Source organism: Penicillium chermesinum (assembly GCF_028974085.1).
Source record: "Penicillium chermesinum strain IBT 19713 chromosome Unknown utg000005l:1.0-4115287.0:1.0-4118363.0, whole genome shotgun sequence".
In the NCBI taxonomy this organism is placed as follows: Eukaryota; Fungi; Ascomycota; class Eurotiomycetes; order Eurotiales; family Aspergillaceae; genus Penicillium; species Penicillium chermesinum.
This window is the reverse complement of record NW_026695315.1, coordinates 3,126,658-3,144,364: the sequence shown is the minus strand read 5'-3', so window position 1 is coordinate 3,144,364 and position 17,707 is coordinate 3,126,658. Positions and strand designations below refer to the sequence as shown.

Here is a 17,707-nt window from a genome sequence, read left to right as displayed (position 1 = left end):
CCAAAGCTGGGTCCGGGTAGGTCAGTCCGCAAAGGGATCTTGAATGTTTGAAAAGTCTTAAAATTCACTGCCCAAATCAGTAGAACTCGCACAGGCAATATGTGGGTTGCGGGGAACGGAAAATCTCCGCAGCCCGAGTTCTATCTAGGCGGTCCCATTATCAGTCCCAGCATATTATTTGTGTGGGAAACTGTAAAAAGAACTCCAGGGAGCGCGCTGTGGAGACCCTCGGTGGGCATTTTGGGGATCGGCGGCATCAAGGGGTCGCGGATTCTTCATGATGAGATTTCGACCTCAGTAATCTTCCTACCGGCTGGCGTTCAACTTGTCTATTCCCCTCACTCAAAGACTAATATCATGCAGATATTGAAACAAGCCCTATGCTTTGGCAGCTATCGAGCGACTCTGTCATGGTAACTGATGACCAGCCAAGGCGCATCAAATTCTGCTCGCCCAGATGGGGACCCACTTGGGATGTTCCCGTTCTATCGCCACTTGCAAACATGTGTACTCCAATACGGGGTCTTATCCGGGGCAATGGGGGGATTCTTTCGATTGTCTGGGGAATTAAGTAACAGAAACTGATGGCAACCCCTGGAGGCAGTTGCGTGCTAGGGGAAATAGCATCAAAGGCATCGCGTGGAGGGAGCAGCGCGTCCGCCAATAACCGCCGCCTGTTGACCGGCCCGGTCACCTGGCCCGTGCCTGCAGTATCAAACCGGTCCGAGTCGCTCCTTCCAAGTCGTCCACGACTGGTCGCTTCTGATTCGCTTCTGATTGGATTTACATCTGGAAGTCGCGAAGAACAAGCCAAGCCAGCTTGCCTCGCAGGAGGCCACATGATGCGTTCATGCAGGATGATGCTGCTACCGACTAATGATCCCAGCCAGTCTACGCCTGAATAGGGTCGGCTTGTGGGTCTATAGACCGGGATATCCTAGATTCTATTAATCTATGAATAATGAGATTTTGACTATAGCTGAGCAAAGAAGGAGGAACTCACGGAAGTTATCTACCCGTGGTAGCTTGGAAGTACGCAGCTAGGCACCCCGTACCGGTTATCGCGCTTGCCACCGGGCCATGGCCCAGTGGCCACAAGTAGTGAAGTATGGTCATGCTTTATTTGTACAGATCATCTTTGGTTCCTTATCTTCCTCTTTCAGTCCGGCTTACGTCTTCTCCCACGGGCGTTTAAACTGACCTTGGACCCTTGGAATCTCGAATCCTCTTTCCCTCTGGGAACCCTGAACATTCTGTCCACCCTACACTTTAACATTCATATCAAATGAAAGCTGCTCGGTCGATTCGGGTACCCCGCGTGCCGGCCAAAGGCCATGTCACCTCTCGACTGGTAAGCGGCACAGGGAATGCCCGCTCTTCTGTCGCTGGCGCAAACCTCTGGCAGCCTGTCGCGCCGTCTCAATATCCTACGTCACGGAAGGCGTTGACAGCCCCGCTTGCCAAACTCCCGCTCTCATCTGTCCTCCGTTCGCTCCTCGTGCTGTCCGTCTCATCGTCTCCTCTTCTCTTGAAGCCCTGCATCTACACTTTATCATTATTAGCTCATCCGCGCTCTGCCTTCTGGGACGTTTCAAAAAATCCTCTCTTGCACTTCCTTGTCAAACACACCATCTACAAGCAATTCAACGCTGGTGAGAATAAGACCGAAGTCCAAAGGTCCATTCAGAACATCAAGGGCTTGGGATGTCGGGGCGTCCTTCTGGGATATGCACGCGAGGTCCTGGTTGGAGAGAACCAAGATGCTACGTATGATGCTAAAGCGGCTCGTGCCGAAATCCAGATGTGGCTGGACGGTACCTTGCGAACTGTCGACATGGCCCAAGAGGGAGACTTTGTGGCACTCAAGTAAGGTTTTTTTTTTTTTTGGTTTTTGGTTCCTACGAGTAGAAGTCATGGTCATTAACAACAAGCAGATTCACTGGAATGGGTACGGATGCACTCAAGCTCCTCCAACAGCAAGCGGCCCCTACCGAGTTCATGGATACGTCAATCCAAAAGGTTTGCGACCTGGCCATCTCTCGTGGCGTCCGCTTGTTGGTAGATGCTGAAGAACAAGCTGTGCAACCGGGTATCGAGGGATGGATCATGAAATACCAGAAATACTGCAACTCGCAAACCCCGGGTCGCGCGGTATTTTACGGAACCTATCAAGCGTATCTTCGCTCGACCCCAGCTACTCTGGCTCGGCATCTAGAGATTGCCCGTGCCGAGGGATACACGCTTGGTGTGAAGCTTGTCCGTGGTGCTTACATGAAGACCGAGCCTCGTCACTTGATTTGGGCTAAGAAGGAGGAGACCGACCGTTGCTATGATGAGATCGTCGAAGCTCTACTGACCAGGAAATACAACTCCATGCTCCCGGCCCCAGCGAAGGACCAGACTGCTGAGCTGCCCCCAGTCAATGTGATTATCGCCACCCACAACCGCGAGTCTGTTCAAAAGGCCCATGCAATCCGCGTCCAGCAAGCGACCCGCGGCGAGGACCTCGGTGTTGATCTGAGTTACGCGCAGCTTCAAGGCATGGCTGACGAAGTCAGCTGTGAGCTCCTGCAGGGCTTTGAGACTGCCAAAGCTAGTGTTGGTGCGGCACCCATGGCTGCACCTAATGTGTTCAAGCTCTTGACCTGGGGCTCAGTGCAGGAGTGTATGGGCTTCCTGCTGCGTCGCGCTATTGAGAACACCGAGGCTGTAGGACGCACCAAGGATTCTCAAGTTGCAATGTTTGCTGAGTTGCGACGTCGTTGCCGTAATCTGTTTCGGGGAATCAATTAGCGATACCTAGCTCCTCCTTTCGAGGAAAGTTACTTTCCTTCTTCACCTCTGCATAATTGCGTCTTTTTCGTTTTCATTTTATTTCTTTTCTCGTTTTTTTTTCTCTTGCTCATCTTGCGTGTTTCCCTTGTGATGTATGGATAGACGGCGTTGACGACTCATGACTCATAATTCTAAGATAAATCAAAAAATAAAATCAAAACATTAAAAACACTATATAAATATCCCTATATGTCCACGAATAACGTAGATATACTCAGCCGGAGTCCTCCGCCTACAGGTTCGGGAAACTAGGCTGGGCTGGGCAGGTCAAGGCTAGAGCTCCCGTCAGTCGTTGCCCCTCGTAAAGCTATCGTTTGGGCCTTCCGAATCCCAGCTCTACTGAACCCTCAACACATCAACTTGTTACTTTGGCCTGGAAATTAGCTTCACTAGGCAGGTTTTCTGTCATTGAGATTCGACCACAAATTCCAGCACATCTCGAAATGCACATTCTCTCGGAGCCCGTGGTATCGGGCATCTTCCGGAGCTTGACACAAAAGCAATGTCACCAATTCCTCGATGTGCTTGGGAAAGGGCTCATCGCCTACTCCGCTGAGTCCAAGCCCGGGGTGCTAGACTCCCAGAAGCTCATCCACCAGCCTCTCCGAACAGTCTTCACCACAAAAGATGATAACTCCTGCATCTTCATGCCCGTCTCCGACACCTCCAGCAGCGCCGTCAAAGTAGTCACCGTCTCGCAAGCCGGCATCCAAGGCACAATCAACATCTTCTCCCCAGACGGCCGCCTGAGAGGCCTTCTCGCCGCAGCAGAGGTAACCGCCTTTCGCACCGCCCTCGCCTCAATGACCCTCTTCGCGCGCTGCGCCTCTCTCCGCAAGGCGAACATCGTAGTCATGGGCTCCGGCCGCCAAGCTGAATGGCACGCCCGGCTTGCCCTCCTGCTATACCCGGACCAAATCCAGCGTCTTACATTCATCAATCGCGGCCGCAAGCGCCTCGATGAGATGGAGGCGGGTGTTTTTGCCGACCTGCGGCAGCGATATCCGCAGCTGAACCTGACGAGCTTCGCGAAAGAGGGCTCGGCGGATTATGAGCAGAGGCTTCGGCAGGACCTGGGAGACAGCGATGTTATTTTCAGTTGTACGCCGTCCGTGGAGCCGAACTTTGGGTTTGAGGTTCTGCAGGCGAGGCCGAAGCAGCGCTTTATCTCGCTGATTGGGTCGTATAAGCCGCATATGCATGAGATTGATACGGAGACGCTGCTTTCGGGTGGAGGGAAGGTGTATGTGGATAGTAAGGCTGCGTGTTTGGAGGAGGCAGGGGAACTAATTACGGCGAAGTTGACAGAGGGTGATTTGATTGAAATGGGTGATTTACTGGGCTCGATGGGTTCGGATGAGCCTATTCAGATTCCCGATGGGCAGAATGTGATTTATAAGTGTGTAGGGATGGGTCTGATGGATCTGGTTGTGGGGAAGACCTTGCTTGATATTGGAGAGGAGCAAAACGTTGGAACGCACGTTGATGGGTTTTAACCTTGGAAGCGTTGAAAGCTATTTTCAGTCTATTTCAAGATCATATAATCTTAGACTTATTGATTTGGGTTCTCTTATATAGTACTAGTACTTTATTGGGTTTGGTAGCGGTGGTGATAGAGAAATCTAGTACTCTGAAAGAGCATATTTGGACACGGTCAGATCGAAGTATTGCAGGACCCAGCCACTTTGTGCTTCCGAAGTATATTCAAATCGCCTGAGATTACACATGATTCGTTTCGAGTCGTGAGTGGCTTAAAGACGTATTGACTCTCTAAGTAGCAAATAATCTTTTCTCCATATCACCAAAGTCAGGTATTCTTTACGAGTAAACCCGTTCCATGGATAACCAAACTCAGGGCGGAGCGGAGCGGATTTGGGGGCAGTTGGAGTGCGGGCCGGAATCTCTGCGCTTTATCGCTCCGATAAGTGCGACTCATTTCCCGTTCACAGTTTCTCCTCCCGACAATTCACTAATCCAGGGCAGTTTGCGGACATTGCGAGTTTGGGTCCTTCAGTTATTGACATATTCTCCAATCTTTACCACCGCTGCCTCAGATCATGTTCAGCCCGCCTCGCCCCCGTTGATACCACCCATGGATGATTCGAATTCATCACCTGCTCCGCAGCACAAACGCCAGCGCGTGGCAGAGGAAAACCGAAAACGAGCCGTTCGAGCGTGTGTTCCACTATTTCCTCTTCGATTCTATACCGCTGCATATTGCTAACACGATTGGTCGCGTGTAGATGTGACGGTTGTCGCAGAGTGAAGGAGAAATGCGAAGGCGGAGTTCCATGTCGCCGATGCCTACGCTACCGCCGACAGTGCAATTTTACCCATATTGAACCGGGTGAGAAACGCAGATCAACTTCGGTCTCGTATGTGCCAATTCACTTCATATTCAGAGTCCTTTGGGCTAACGGAATACATGCCGTAGGTTGCTGGAACGAGCAGCGTCTCTCAATCGACATGAGATCGCAGAGGCAGAGCGGATACATTGCATGGAGCAGATAATCTCTCATTATGTTCCTAATGCTACATTTGACATCCAGTCTCTGCGCCGGATCGCCGAAGATCTGAAGAGCAAGCATCGAGATTCGATGTCGGATGCACAGTCCACCAGGGTCGATAACAACGAACTTGAGGATCTGGCCCTCGATGACGAAGATTTCACAATCAAAGCCTTGCCGGATAACTCCACTCGTGAGTGTCATCGCATATTACTTTTGTTTTGATCCGCACTGACTTGCGTTTCCTCAGAATACTCGGGGGAATTCTCGTACCTGAACTTCTCGATGAAGATACGAAGTAAGATAGATGAGTGGATGAAGACTGCCGCACCCGAGGTAGGTGACTCAATCGATCAACCGCACAGTGCTTAGGTATATTAACTCATCAAAAGGCGTCCACAGAAGTGGAGTTGTTCGAGGACCGATGGCGAGCTACACAGCTTCAATCCGGATCATCCCTAGTATCGTCGTCGATAACCTGTCTTCCACCTCGTTATGTCGCCGAGTTCCTTGTTCAAATATTCTTCAAATATGCCCAGACCAACAATTTCTATATTGAGGAACAGTGGCTATTTGAGAAATTGAATATCTGTTACACTAGCCCTTCCAGCTTGTCCTCCGAAGATTCTGGCGCGGTATGCTCACTTCTGATGGTATTAGCAGTGGGAACGCAATTCGCCCATATGGAGTCTGCCAAACCAGTCAACCGCCTGCCTTCCGATTATTCCGCTAACCAAGACCATCACTTTTCGGAGGATGAGGTTGGTCTGACATTCTATCAATACGCTTCAAAACTGTTGCCAGATCTTATTGCCACGGCATCTATTCGGAGTGTCCAGGCTTGCCTATTGATAGGAACATACCTACTTCCTCTTGATACATCTGGCCTATGCTACACGTATTTTGGCTTGGCCTTGAAAATTGCCATCCAGAACGGAATGCACCGAAGATACCACGGGGAGGGTTTGTCGCCGAAAATGGTTGAGACCCGCAACCGAGTCTTCTGGACAGCATATACGATTGAAAAGTCAGTTCTTAAACGCCATGACTCGAAGTGAAATTCTAACCCCGCATTAGGCGCATCAGTATCTTACATGGAAGACCAGCATCGCTGTCAGATACAGATGTCGATGCCCCGTTCCCTGTTGATTTTCCCGGGCTGGTACCGGCTTCCCAACCATCTTCAAACCATACGAATATGGTTACATTGATCACACTGACTCTAAAACTTGGCCAAGTGTCTACAGAAATGTGAGTACCGCGTGCATCCTGTAACAAGAGCGTAGGCTCAGTTTATGATAGATCCTCTTTACGAAAATGTCGCAAAGCGCAGCAACAAGAATGTCTCGAGCGATTACTCTCCATACGGAAACAGTTGGTGGAATGGTGGTCCACACTGCCTGAAGAAACCAACTGCCGAGACCTTAACCCGGCAGGGCCACTATTCCGATCTAATGTGCACCTGAAGCTCGACTATTGTTTGACCAGGATTTTTATTGGGCGACCGTTTCTATTCAGCAACATCAAGGGTCTCCACCAACCACCCCAGACAGGCAAGGGACCATCTGGAATGTCTAAAAGCCGTACAACACTTATTACTGATTGTGTCGAAGCTGCGCTTGAAATAATCGATCTTTGCCGGCTTCTGAGAGACGAGACGGGCCTTGCTCGTGCTTCATTCACTGAATTCAGCTCATGTCGCGCAGCTCTGCTGGTCATCCTCGCTCAAGGGCTAACCAAACGCACTGAAAGACTAGGTGCTGCTCTCGAGCAAGGCATTTCCTTGATAAAAATCATGTCCATGGGGGTTGGTTCTGCGCGTTCGGCGGTGAGTGTCATAGAAGCCCTCGAGCGCGCCATTCGCCGCTTGGAATTGTGGAGTGAGTCGCACCAATCTCAAAGCAATGGTAGCTCTGCCGAGTCTGCCTATGACCGATTCAAGAGTTGGGAGATGCTCTGGAAGACCGGCCCCGTGTCCCCTGCAACTGCATCCATTAAGCAGCAAGAAGCCTATCTAGGTAATGAAGTTGCTGTCCCACAAGGTCTGAACAGTAATACCCCGGGCTCTGCTGGAATCAATGACATGCTATCACGGATGCCTATAACGCCGTCGACTGCAGTACCTCAGGCTGAAAATGGCATTTCTCCGACTGCCAGTAGGCCTAGTGATGGCTTGATTCAAAATGAAATGTCTCTTCAGGGGTTTTCGGTGCCGGACAACTTTTCTTTGCCACATCTGTCGAATTTCAGCTTCGATCACTTCGTTTCGAATTTCCCACAAGAGCTGGGCGAATTTACTGCTATTCCTTGCTTTGAGCCAGATGCTCAATTGCAGCCTCCTGGCAATACAAGTGGCGAGCTGAAGACCCCCGGGAGCTCTGATTCGCCTTGGATGCAATTTATGAATTAATGATTTGGTAGACCTGTCACCTGTGATGTTTCCGTTCAAGCGACTGATATTGTCGAACCATTGTTCTCGGCTTACCTTCCTCAGATATAATTGCCCTCTACGAATAGGTGTCATTTTGTTGCATTGTCCATGGGTGCTATGGGAGAGCTTTGTCATTTTGAGGTTCACCGGGATTTTGGCTATTGTTTCAGTCTAGTATGCAAGGGATGGGCCAATGGTCTTCTTTCAAGATCAGCAAAAAGGCTTAACAGGAACATTCGAGGTTAATATTAAAAATTTCGTCGATTCGTTATGTATCTTGAACGAACTATGCTAATAGCCGCAACCTTGGGATTATCTCTAATCAAAAGTAACCTTTGTTCCTGAGAAGGTTGCGGTAGCTTGCTCCTTTTGCTTCTTCTTGGCTTCCCATGAAGGGTGCAAAGGCCCGGTATTATCTTTGTGATGGACCTTGGGCTTCTCACGCTGGCCACCTTGACTGTCTGGCCGGTTCTGGGGCCGCCCTGAGTGGCCACCGTACCCGCCCCGTCCACCACGATGTCCTCCTCGAGAGTCTCCTGTAGCCCCCCCGCCGTAGATCCCATCCGCTGTCCCTGTTTTTCCGTTGCTTTTTCTGCTCCTGCTGAATATGATTGGCTTTATCACCGTACTTCTTCTCCCACAGAGCACGGCGAGCTTGCTGCCCCATGCGGTTCTTGCGTTTAGGAGGGCCAGCCGCCTGTTCGTCGTCTGTAGCTTCAGACTCAGAGCCTGACCAGTAGCCGCCCATCATGAGCGATGGAAGGAATGTCGTCTGTTGTGCAGGTTCTTTGCTTCCCTTGGCCTTCTTTGGTGGAGGAGATTGCTCGTCCGAGAAGGTAGGGGACGGGGAACGCGAGACTGAATCTGAGATGTCATTGGCTGTGACTGGCTTTCGTGGATTCGAACTGTCTTCATCATCGTCATCTTCTGAGTTTGAGCCTGAGGCTAGGCGCGCATCGAAATCTCCGAAGTCTTCCGACTCGTCTTCGCCGGATCCCTCCACATCCATCCTGCGCTTAGGAGCTGCAGGGTGCGCATCATTTTCGTCGCCAGTGTCTGAGGCAGAAGTTTCTTTCTGCTTCTTGGCGGATGTTGATTTTGACATCGCATCTTTTCGAGTGGACGTCTTGTCCTGCTTTCCGGTCGGTACGTCTGAAATGCCAAGTAATGTCCGGATTTCAGCCAAGATCTTAGGCAATACGTTCTTGACCGGGGTCGATTTGAACAGGCGTCCGAGGATATTGGATTCGGCAGTGCTCTTAGGTCCCTCGGTGGAGATGTGCCTGGATCCCTCGAATTCCTTAAACACTGGCGCCTCTGCAATGCGCTTAGTCTTAGAAAGTTGCTTGAAGAGGTATCTTTGCGACGTGATCTGGTAGTCAAGGCCCTATAAATCGAAAGTGATGTCAGTTAACGGCTGGGAAATATAATCAGAAAATGCGGGCTTCATACTTTCAACGCTTCCACTTCGGCAGATAGTCGTGTTAAGGTCGCAGAGTCATCTTGCGACTTTGCAGTTTTCTCTCGCCTACTTAGCTTCTGTCGTTCAAATCCACGCGCAGTTTTCAGGGCCTTCGAAATGAGTTGTACGCCTTGGTCGAATTTGTTCGCGAGCCGGACGGCTTTCATCGAGAGCTTGCGGGCTTTGTCGTTGTCTGGCCGCGCAGAGCCGTTGAGCTCAGCGAGCTTACGCTTCGGCATTTTGGCGTATGCGGTTGAAGATAACGGTTTGAAGGAGTTATAAAAAGCAGAAACAGATATCACAAGCTCTAAGTGCAATGTGGAGTTGGTTGCTTTTGATCCCGACTTTTTTTTTCTGCCGCGGAATGATTTGCCAAGCTTCTCCGCCCATGCAGGGACAACAGGTTGAGAGGCCCGGGGGCTTCGATTCTTAACTATGAGGGGCCTGGTTTTTATCCGCTCCGAACAAAGTCGTAGTGGGTGTGGATGGGGGCTAAATAAGGAGTTAATTATACATTAGGTCTTCGCCATAAAAAAAAAAGCTTTACGTTTTGTATACTACTACTACTACCCTCCGAGTGTATTAAAATTCAAACCACTGCATCGTTTGACAGAAGGAAGGTGGAGCCCATCGATTAACGATATGTACATACAAACATGACAAAGAAAAGTTATACGCGTACAGTCCCTTTCTATTTCTTTTCTTCCTCCTTTGGCTCCGGTTTGGGAGATAGGCAATTTGAACTGTAGGAAGAAAAAGGTAAGCGGCCATTTCGACCCATATATGAGCTATGAAAACACATACCGACTCAGGGGTCTTGTCATTTCCACTACCGACTGGCTCCCAGGCAGTCGAACCACTCTCGAAGTTACGGAAGGCCTGCGTGAGCTCAAGGGGCTCAATGACAATGCGCTTCTTCTCTTCATCGTAGCGCAGCTCGGTATAACCCGTCAAGGGGAAGTCCTTGCGCAGGGGGTGACCATCGAAACCGTAGTCGGTCATGATACGGCGGAGATCGGGGTGGCCGGTGAAGAACACACCGAACATGTCGTAGACCTCACGCTCGTACCAAAGAGCACCCTCGAAAAGACCAGTCACACTAGGGACTGGGGTGGCCTCGTCGCGTAGGTCTTCACGCGAATACGGGAGTTATAACGGACACTGAGGAGGTTGTAGACGACCTCAAAACGCTGGTCACGGGTAGGGAAGTCGACTGCGGTGATGTCGGAAATCTGGGTGTATTCGGCGGAGGTGTGGTTCTTGAGGAAGCTCATGAGAGGGATGACTCCAGAGGGAGAGGTGTAAACGCTGAGCTCGTCTTTCCAGACGGTGAACTGCTGGACGTATTTGGGGAGACAAGACATGATATACTGTCCGTACTTGTGCAAGCCCTCGGCTTTGTCTTGGTATTTGTCGACGGGATTGACGACGGGGGCACGGAGAGGCCCCTGGGCTATTGGGATCATGATCAGTTTAGCCCAATACTGTAGTAGTCCAATTGACCCTATAGAAATACATACGAGGCCGTTGCGCCTGGCGCATATCCTGGGGCTCAGGCCCTGGCGCTGTCGAAGCTTTCGCAGCACACTGCAGCGAGGAGGAGGTGAATCCGCGCGCAGCGACCGGGCGGGTGGCCGAAGCCATTGACCGACCAGCGCCCAAACGCATCAAGGAGCGAGCGGAAGCCATTGTGGTGGGAGAGGAAAGGCTGCGAAGAGGGGGACGAGCAATTCGGGAAAGGCACGTAAGGCGGATTGTGAGGATCGAGGTTGGCTGAACCTCATGGTCACGTGCGCTGACATAACTCACGCGCGGCGCTAAACGCGATCGGGTAATACCAGCAAAATGAAGCCGCGCTTCAATTTCCTTCCTCTTTCACCCTCACCGTGCACCCCCTCGATCTTTCCCCGCGCTTTCCCCTCTAATCTCACCTTCTAATATCTCCTTTCCCGCGTGTTATTTTGACCTTCGAACTTGAAGAACCGCCTCCTCATTTCGTCTCTCGTGTGCCCAACTGTTTGATTGGGTTCCGGCGTTGGGTTTCTTGTGTGCCTCTTACCATAATCCCATACCACAGTGCGATCATGTCTAGTCGCCAACAGATCGATTCTGTCATCGACGACGATGACGAGTTCTGGTAAGAGATAGTTTTCCCTAGTGAAACCAGGAGACGGCTACTGACCCTTTCAAGCCCTCTTTGCATCGAAGAGTTCGACCTTTCGGACAAGAACTTTAGGCCATGCCCTTGTGGATATCAGGTACGATGCACCGTCCTTTTGCAGCCCCTTTATTATGAGAATTTGCCAATATATGTTTTGCGCGCCTATGAGAAAGACCATCGATCTAATTATCACTCTTAGATCTGCCAATTTTGTTACAACAATATCAAAACCCACAGCGAAGAAGGCCGATGCCCAAACTGCCGGCGCCCGTACGATGAAAGTACCATCGAATACAAGATTCCGGACGCGGAGGAGTAAGTCACCTGGCTACGTGGGGTGACCTTCACCTGAACCTTGACTGACAATGAGCAAAAAGATTCAAAGCAGACCTGGCATTAAAGCACCGCAAAGCCGCCGCCGCCAAGAAGAAGGAATCCGAGAAACGAGAAATCGAAGCATCCAGCCGAAAGAACCTCGCCGGTGTCCGTGTTGTCCAAAAGAACCTGGTTTATGTGATAGGTCTCAATCCTACCATCCGTGATGAGAGCCAACTGTTGCAAACACTCCGTGGGAAGGAATATTTCGGCCAGTATGGTGACATTGAGAAGATCGTAGTGAGCAAAGCCAAGCCAGGTGGCAATCAACACCAGGGGATCGGGGTCTATGTTACCTTCTCGCGCAAGGCCGATGCTGCTACTTGCATAGCTGCGGTGGACGGGTCTCCGAATGGTGATCGTGTTCTGAGGGCCCAATATGGAACGACTAAATACTGTTCATCTTTCCTTCGCAACGAACAGTGTAATAACCGCAACTGCACATTCCTGCACGAAACCGGAGAGGACAGCGAGAGCTATAGCCGGTCCGATCTTTCATCCATGAACACCCTCTCAAGCCAGCGACAGCAGACTCCGAACACGATCCCTTCCCGCTCAGCACAACCTATCACCCATACTATGCGTCGGCAACCCAGCAAGGATGACTCGGTCAGCGGTCGATCGGCGGTTCCTGATGGCCCAGCTCTTCCTTCTTCCGCGAGCTGGGCAAACAAGGACGTCACAATCAAAGCCCGCCGGCCTAGCTTGACGGGGAGCCAGGCGTCTCAAAGTCCACGCCCAGCAAGTGTCAATGTCTCCACATTAGCCGACGATGCGAAGCGCACAGAGCGTCCTTCACCCATTGCCCAGGAATCACGAGTGTCTCAGCCTGAGGCACCGTCACCTACAAGTCGTGCGGAGCCCCGAGCCACGAAACCTCGCTCTCGGTTGACCAGCCCTCTTGATCTCGTTGTGAAAAACCTTACATCTCCAGACTTCAAGTTTGTGTTCTCAGCTAGTGAACTATCTGATGATGAAGTTAAAGCTATTGGGCATTTCGCGTCTGTGCTTGATCCATATGGTGGCCTCAAAAGACGGGCAATGCGGGAGAGCGCAGAACAAGAGCGTCTGAATCGTGAGCAAGAGCTGTTGCAAAATGCTGCCGCCGAGGAGGATAGTCGTGAGGCTGGTAGTCTGCAGCTTGGTGGAGAGCCTGAAGACGTCAATCCTCCCAGAGGAAGTCAAAGTCGGGAATCACATGGTGCTATTCAACCACCTTCGCAACAGGGTACTGCTGACAATTCGACAGTCGGGTCCCCTGTCTCGGCATCTAGCATTCAATTCCAGGGGTTAAACTTGGCCGCTGGTCGTAGCTTAACTCCCCTTCAGCAACAGCAGTTGATGCTCTTGAAATCAGCAGGTAACCAGCAGGCTGGGTTGTCCGATCCGATGAGCTCTGCCGCTTTAGATCAAGCCGCCCAGGCCCGACAGAGTGCGCTGCAGGGGCAGCTAGCGCAGTACAATGCCCTGCAAGCTCAGAGCCGACAGTCCTCTCGGTTTTCATTTGCTCAAGATGCTAGCACAAAAAATCTCAATAATGCACGCATGCTCGGTCAGATGCAGCCTGGAACCCCGAACCCCCTGACAGCCCCAAGCCCGCAACATGCTCTATCGAGTGGTTTTTATGCCAGCGGCGTTCAGGGCCCACCTCCAGGCCTGAAGACCGCCGGGACCCCACCCATCAGCGGCGGTGGAATGTTCGCCCAGGGTCATGGCTTCACCGCGAACGCTAATGTTGGCATTGGAAAGCAAGATGCGACCCCCGAGTTGATGCGTGAATTGTTCCGTGGCCGTGGTGCCACGAGTGTTGGAAGTGCGCAGGGCCAGGACGCCTCTAAGCGTGAGTTTATGTTCCCTTTTCTTCAACAGCACCAAACCCCACCCCCCCTGAATCCCGTCAACGGCCTTCTCAGCTCTTTCTATGGGCCCCAGGCAGGTTCAACGCCTGACTCTGGTGGCTCACAGAAGCAGAAGAAGAAGGGGAAGAAGCAAAGACACGCTAACACTTCCTCCGGTGGAGGTGGTGTAGTAGATCTTGCGGACCCGAGCATTTTGCAAGCGAGGATGCACCAAGTCGGTGCCAATGCTACGGCTGGACAGGCGTTGTATGGGAGCCAGGGTCAAGGCGGGTACAACCCCTCTATGGTCTACGGCGGCAATTTTAGCCGCTGGTGATCATCTTGGGATGCTCCCCCTTCATCCCGTATTGCATATTTTCTCCCACGATTTTCCTTGCATCTTCTTGTTTGATACGCTTCGTCATGGCCGTGTCCCACACGCTCATGAGAGATCAATTACTCTGAAGTTGTGCCTCCTTCTCTCCTTGATTTTTTTTTCGGGTCTGTTGTTACTGGGAATGCATTTCCCTCTCGCTGTCTCTTATTCAACGCGTTTACGGCTTTTGACCAACACGACGGGAGGACATGAACTTGGCGTATTATGATTTGCTTCGATACTTTTTCCCATTCATTACCCTTCATGCATGTTTTACCTTACCATTTGCTTTCCTGTTTTTCCTTTCCCTTTCATTTGCATCTCATGGACATATTATTTGTCACCGGGGTGGGTGGATTCCCCCCGGATACTCGGCGGCAGGTGTTCTTGCTTCTTTTCTTTATCTGCATCATATGTTCACATTGAGCTGTCTACAGCGTCCTTGAGAACAATGTCTTGAAAACCGTGGATAGACTTCTTCACGGAATAATGTACGTTAAGACGTCCCTGCCCTGCTATCGCCAACCAGAACAGGGTTTTATTCGAAACCAGTCGTCTCACTGCTATTGTTGGCATAGACAAACTTCTCATCTTTGTACCTCATTCCCCTTCATGTAAATAGTCTTTAGCGCCCTCCCGTCTGTCTGGTCCTTGAGTCTTTGCGGTCATGATAGGTCGTCGTCGCGTCCTGGAAAGCGTCCCCCTCGCCTCTACATTCCCCATCCACACCATGTTTTATTTGGGAAGCTTTGCTAACCATGGATTTGAAGTGGATGAAGAATTTCCTCCCTTGGGCAGTCAATCCAAGGAAAACCAGTCAGTGGATACTTTTGGCTTTCTCAGGTCTCAGATCAGCAATGAAGCCAGCGGCCGTGCAGGGACACCGTCTGTTCCGCCCGGCCTTTCACTGCCGCGTGGACACCCTGCGTCTGCGTTTCAACAGCAAAGAGACCCTTCAAAGCCATCCTCCCCGGCGCCTCTTTTCCCTCCTGGCTTGAGTGCGCTTTCTCGGGAAGGCAGCCCGTCCCAGTCTCGCTCAATAAGCCCGGAGACAAACACGCGGACTGGATCCTCCTTGCGATCGAAAGATGCATTTCAAATTTCACTAGGTTCTCCGGTCGCCAAATCTACGCGCAAGCCCAGGTTGAATACCAAGCTTGACTTGACTGCTGCTTCTGCTCCCGGTGAGAAAGATGTGTTCAAGACGGAGAGCCCTATGATCACCAAGGCAAGCCCCGTGGGCCCTCAGATGCCGTCGTCAGCTGTGGATGGCCCGTCTGCTAGGTCGGAGGGGCAATCGCCTGGAACGTTTCCCCCGGGACCAGGGTCCGTCTCGGCGATTAGCTCACGTCCTAATACTCCACTGACAACGGCTTCTCGACTCTCTGATGCTTCCGCTCCTCGCCAGCCCCGTATCCTGCGCGTGGTAGAAACGCCCAAGCCCGATGCTGCTGCCCCAGTGGCTAAAGCGCCATCCATCGCAACATCCACTACCGGGCAAATGAAGTACGGCTCACGCCGACAAAGTTTGTCCTCAGCCAGTCGTCCAGATAGTCCCCCTGGCGATCTGAGCTGGGAGGCTGATACTTTCGCATCTGCGTCTCGTACCAACTCTCCACCCCCTGCTAACCGCATTGGGTCCGCCCCAGTGCGTGCGATGACAAAGAGCCAAGCCAAGAAGGAACGTCGCCAGAAAGCGAAGGAAGCCGAAGCGAAGAAAGCTGAGGTTGCTGCTACCTCTGAGGAGCCCGTTCAGGCACCCATCATCGGTCGAAAGCGCAAAACTAAGAAGGCAACTTCCATTGCTTCGGACCCAGCAGTCTTAGCTCCCTCACCCGTTGACAAGGCGAGTCCTGTGAAGTCTGAGAAGGAGCCTCCTCAGAGCGCAGAACTAAATGCTGAATCTTCTCAAACATCCAAACCGAAGGAAGAGCCTGCTCCTGACCCCAAGGGGAACGACGATGCTCAAGCCAAGGTTGAACGAAGTGAAGAACCAAAGGCCGCGCCCGTAGAGAAACCTACTGATCAGAAGGACTCTATGGAACCCTGGCAATCACACAATACAATGCAGCAGCTGCTCAAGGACGCAGAGGAAACCAATCGAACTATCAAGGATTTGTTTTCGGAGAGGACCAAGCCCTTGCATGAGTTGCTTGCTGATATGCGCTCTTCTATGAATTTTGATATCAATAAAAGCTCCCTGTTTCACCCAGGCAACTTGAGTCAGCGCACGGATATGAAATGCACCGCTCGCGATTATGATTCTTGGAAGCTGCCTACGGAGCTGAACGAGGAACACCGAAAGGCTCTTCGCCGTGGGGAGCCAATTCGCGTCGGGACTGACCACCTCAAGACCCGCTGCTTTATCACCCCCCCGCGGATCTGTGCTACGGCATCTGGACCCAGAGGATGAAGAGCGGTATCTGGCCCTTGAGAAAGCTACAAGCGAGATTCCGGAGCCGTTTGTATTCGGAGATGATTCCAACAATATCAACGGGGGTCTGGATGCCCTTTTTGCCGCTTCCGAAAAGTACAAAATCAGTTGGGTGGATGATGCGGCTCCCCGAACAGGGACAGTTCTCCTTCTGTCCCTCTTGATATGCCCCTTGATACCCAGGACTCCCTCGTCCCGCCTAATGTTCTTTCAGCAATGGAAGCAGACACCACCCGTAATCATGACTGGGCGGTGGCTCAGACTGCTGAGCTTATGCATACCACTACTGCTGCCGTACGCTCCTTTGCTGCGGCAACAGCTAAACAAATGCTTGGTACCTCCGCTGTGCCTGGATTGAACCCTTCCTTCGACGATGTGGCTGCTATGACTGATGAGGAGCTCAAGGAGCTTGCCACCAAATCCCAGAAGGATCTGGAGGGTACTCGCAAAGAGTTGGATTTGATCGATAAGAAGTTCAACGCTCTTCTTCGCCGTAACAAGAAGATTCAACAGCAGGCCCTTGTCACCACTGCTGATCCCAAGGCCTAAGTTCTTTCTCGTGCCTTTGAACGGACAAGTAAGTTGGAGTCCTCGGGTTGGCTCGACTATCCGCAAACCAATACTGTAGGTTAGATCTTGCGAACTTGGGGAGGCAGCGTGATGAATATTGTACGAATACAAGGTGGAAAAAGAGAAGTGGGAAGTATGAGGCGGGAAGCGAACATCCACGGATTGGAGAATACCCTGCCTTTGTACGATTAAACAAGTCTTTGAGCCCAATATTATTCACTGTATTTATTCTTATTTTTAATGGTCGTTCCGCCCTTCAATCATGTAGTCTGTTTCCCCGCAAGATGTCATTGATGCTTTACGCCAAACCCCTGTACGAACCTAGAAACCCCGACTCAAGCCTTAAGAGCTGTGTTCCAGAATCAAGGAGCGTGATCTTACAAACGGACCGTACATCGTATCCCTTCAATCTTCCGGGGTGCCAAACCTGAAACAGTGCGAGATTAAGGGGGTGGGGTAGGGCTATTCGATTCGGCGAATTGTGACATGAGCCCCAGTATCTCTTTGTTCGCACTTAGGCTTGAAGCTCTTCGGATACGTCTGCTACTTGGGCCAACTCTCTGTGCGGTGCCAAGCTGTCGGAGGAGTGTCGCGCCGTCAACATGAACTGACGCTGTTCGAGGGTGGCCGATCTACTTCACATTGTCCGAGAGCGGCCATCTCCTTTCAACCCTTTCAGCTTCGGTGTGAATCAACATTGGCTAGCACCGAATCCTTC

The 17,707-nt window shown here is 51.4% G+C and overlaps 6 protein-coding genes across 6 annotated transcripts; 4 read left to right on the top strand and 2 right to left on the bottom strand.

Annotated features, from left to right (window-relative positions):
• Window positions 1-1,285: 1,285 nt before the first annotated feature.
• Window positions 1,286-2,793, top strand: N7468_007365 (proline dehydrogenase family protein; the record flags this gene model as incomplete). The annotated part of the gene is made up of 2 exons (XM_058476661.1): window positions 1,286-1,866; window positions 1,935-2,793. The coding sequence occupies 2 exons, from the start codon at window positions 1,286-1,288 to the stop codon at window positions 2,791-2,793; spliced, it is 1,440 nt and encodes a 479-aa protein (XP_058329551.1).
• Window positions 2,794-3,278: 485 nt separating this feature from the next.
• N7468_007364 (putative proline utilization protein PrnX) lies at window positions 3,279-4,331 on the top strand (the record flags this gene model as incomplete). The annotated part of the gene is made up of 1 exon (XM_058476660.1): window positions 3,279-4,331. The coding sequence occupies one exon, from the start codon at window positions 3,279-3,281 to the stop codon at window positions 4,329-4,331; it is 1,053 nt and encodes a 350-aa protein (XP_058329550.1).
• Window positions 4,332-4,927: 596 nt separating this feature from the next.
• Window positions 4,928-7,752, top strand: N7468_007363 (Zn(II)2Cys6 transcription factor; the record flags this gene model as incomplete). Its single annotated transcript, XM_058476659.1, has 7 exons — window positions 4,928-5,010; window positions 5,079-5,210; window positions 5,270-5,535; window positions 5,593-5,678; window positions 5,735-6,369; window positions 6,420-6,593; window positions 6,645-7,752. The coding sequence occupies 7 exons, from the start codon at window positions 4,928-4,930 to the stop codon at window positions 7,750-7,752; spliced, it is 2,484 nt and encodes an 827-aa protein (XP_058329549.1).
• Window positions 7,753-8,091: 339 nt separating this feature from the next.
• On the bottom strand, window positions 8,092-9,474 carry N7468_007362 (BUD22 family protein; the record flags this gene model as incomplete). The annotated part of the gene is made up of 3 exons (XM_058476658.1): window positions 8,092-8,244; window positions 8,273-9,160; window positions 9,226-9,474. 3 exons carry the CDS (start codon window positions 9,472-9,474, stop codon window positions 8,092-8,094), a joined length of 1,290 nt encoding a protein of 429 aa, XP_058329548.1.
• Window positions 9,475-9,664: 190 nt separating this feature from the next.
• N7468_007361 (complex I 30 kDa subunit family protein) lies at window positions 9,665-10,924 on the bottom strand (the record flags this gene model as incomplete). The annotated part of the gene is made up of 4 exons (XM_058476657.1): window positions 9,665-9,727; window positions 10,040-10,351; window positions 10,396-10,688; window positions 10,756-10,924. The coding sequence occupies 4 exons, from the start codon at window positions 10,922-10,924 to the stop codon at window positions 9,665-9,667; spliced, it is 837 nt and encodes a 278-aa protein (XP_058329547.1).
• Window positions 10,925-11,312: 388 nt separating this feature from the next.
• N7468_007360 (CCR4-NOT core ubiquitin-protein ligase subunit MOT2) lies at window positions 11,313-16,968 on the top strand (the record flags this gene model as incomplete). Its single annotated transcript, XM_058476656.1, has 6 exons — window positions 11,313-11,372; window positions 11,634-11,711; window positions 11,785-13,942; window positions 14,733-16,317; window positions 16,394-16,561; window positions 16,603-16,968. The coding sequence occupies exons 1-6, from the start codon at window positions 11,360-11,362 to the stop codon at window positions 16,966-16,968; spliced, it is 4,368 nt and encodes a 1,455-aa protein (XP_058329546.1). The 5' UTR covers window positions 11,313-11,359.
• Between the last annotated feature and the right edge of the window lie 739 nt (window positions 16,969-17,707).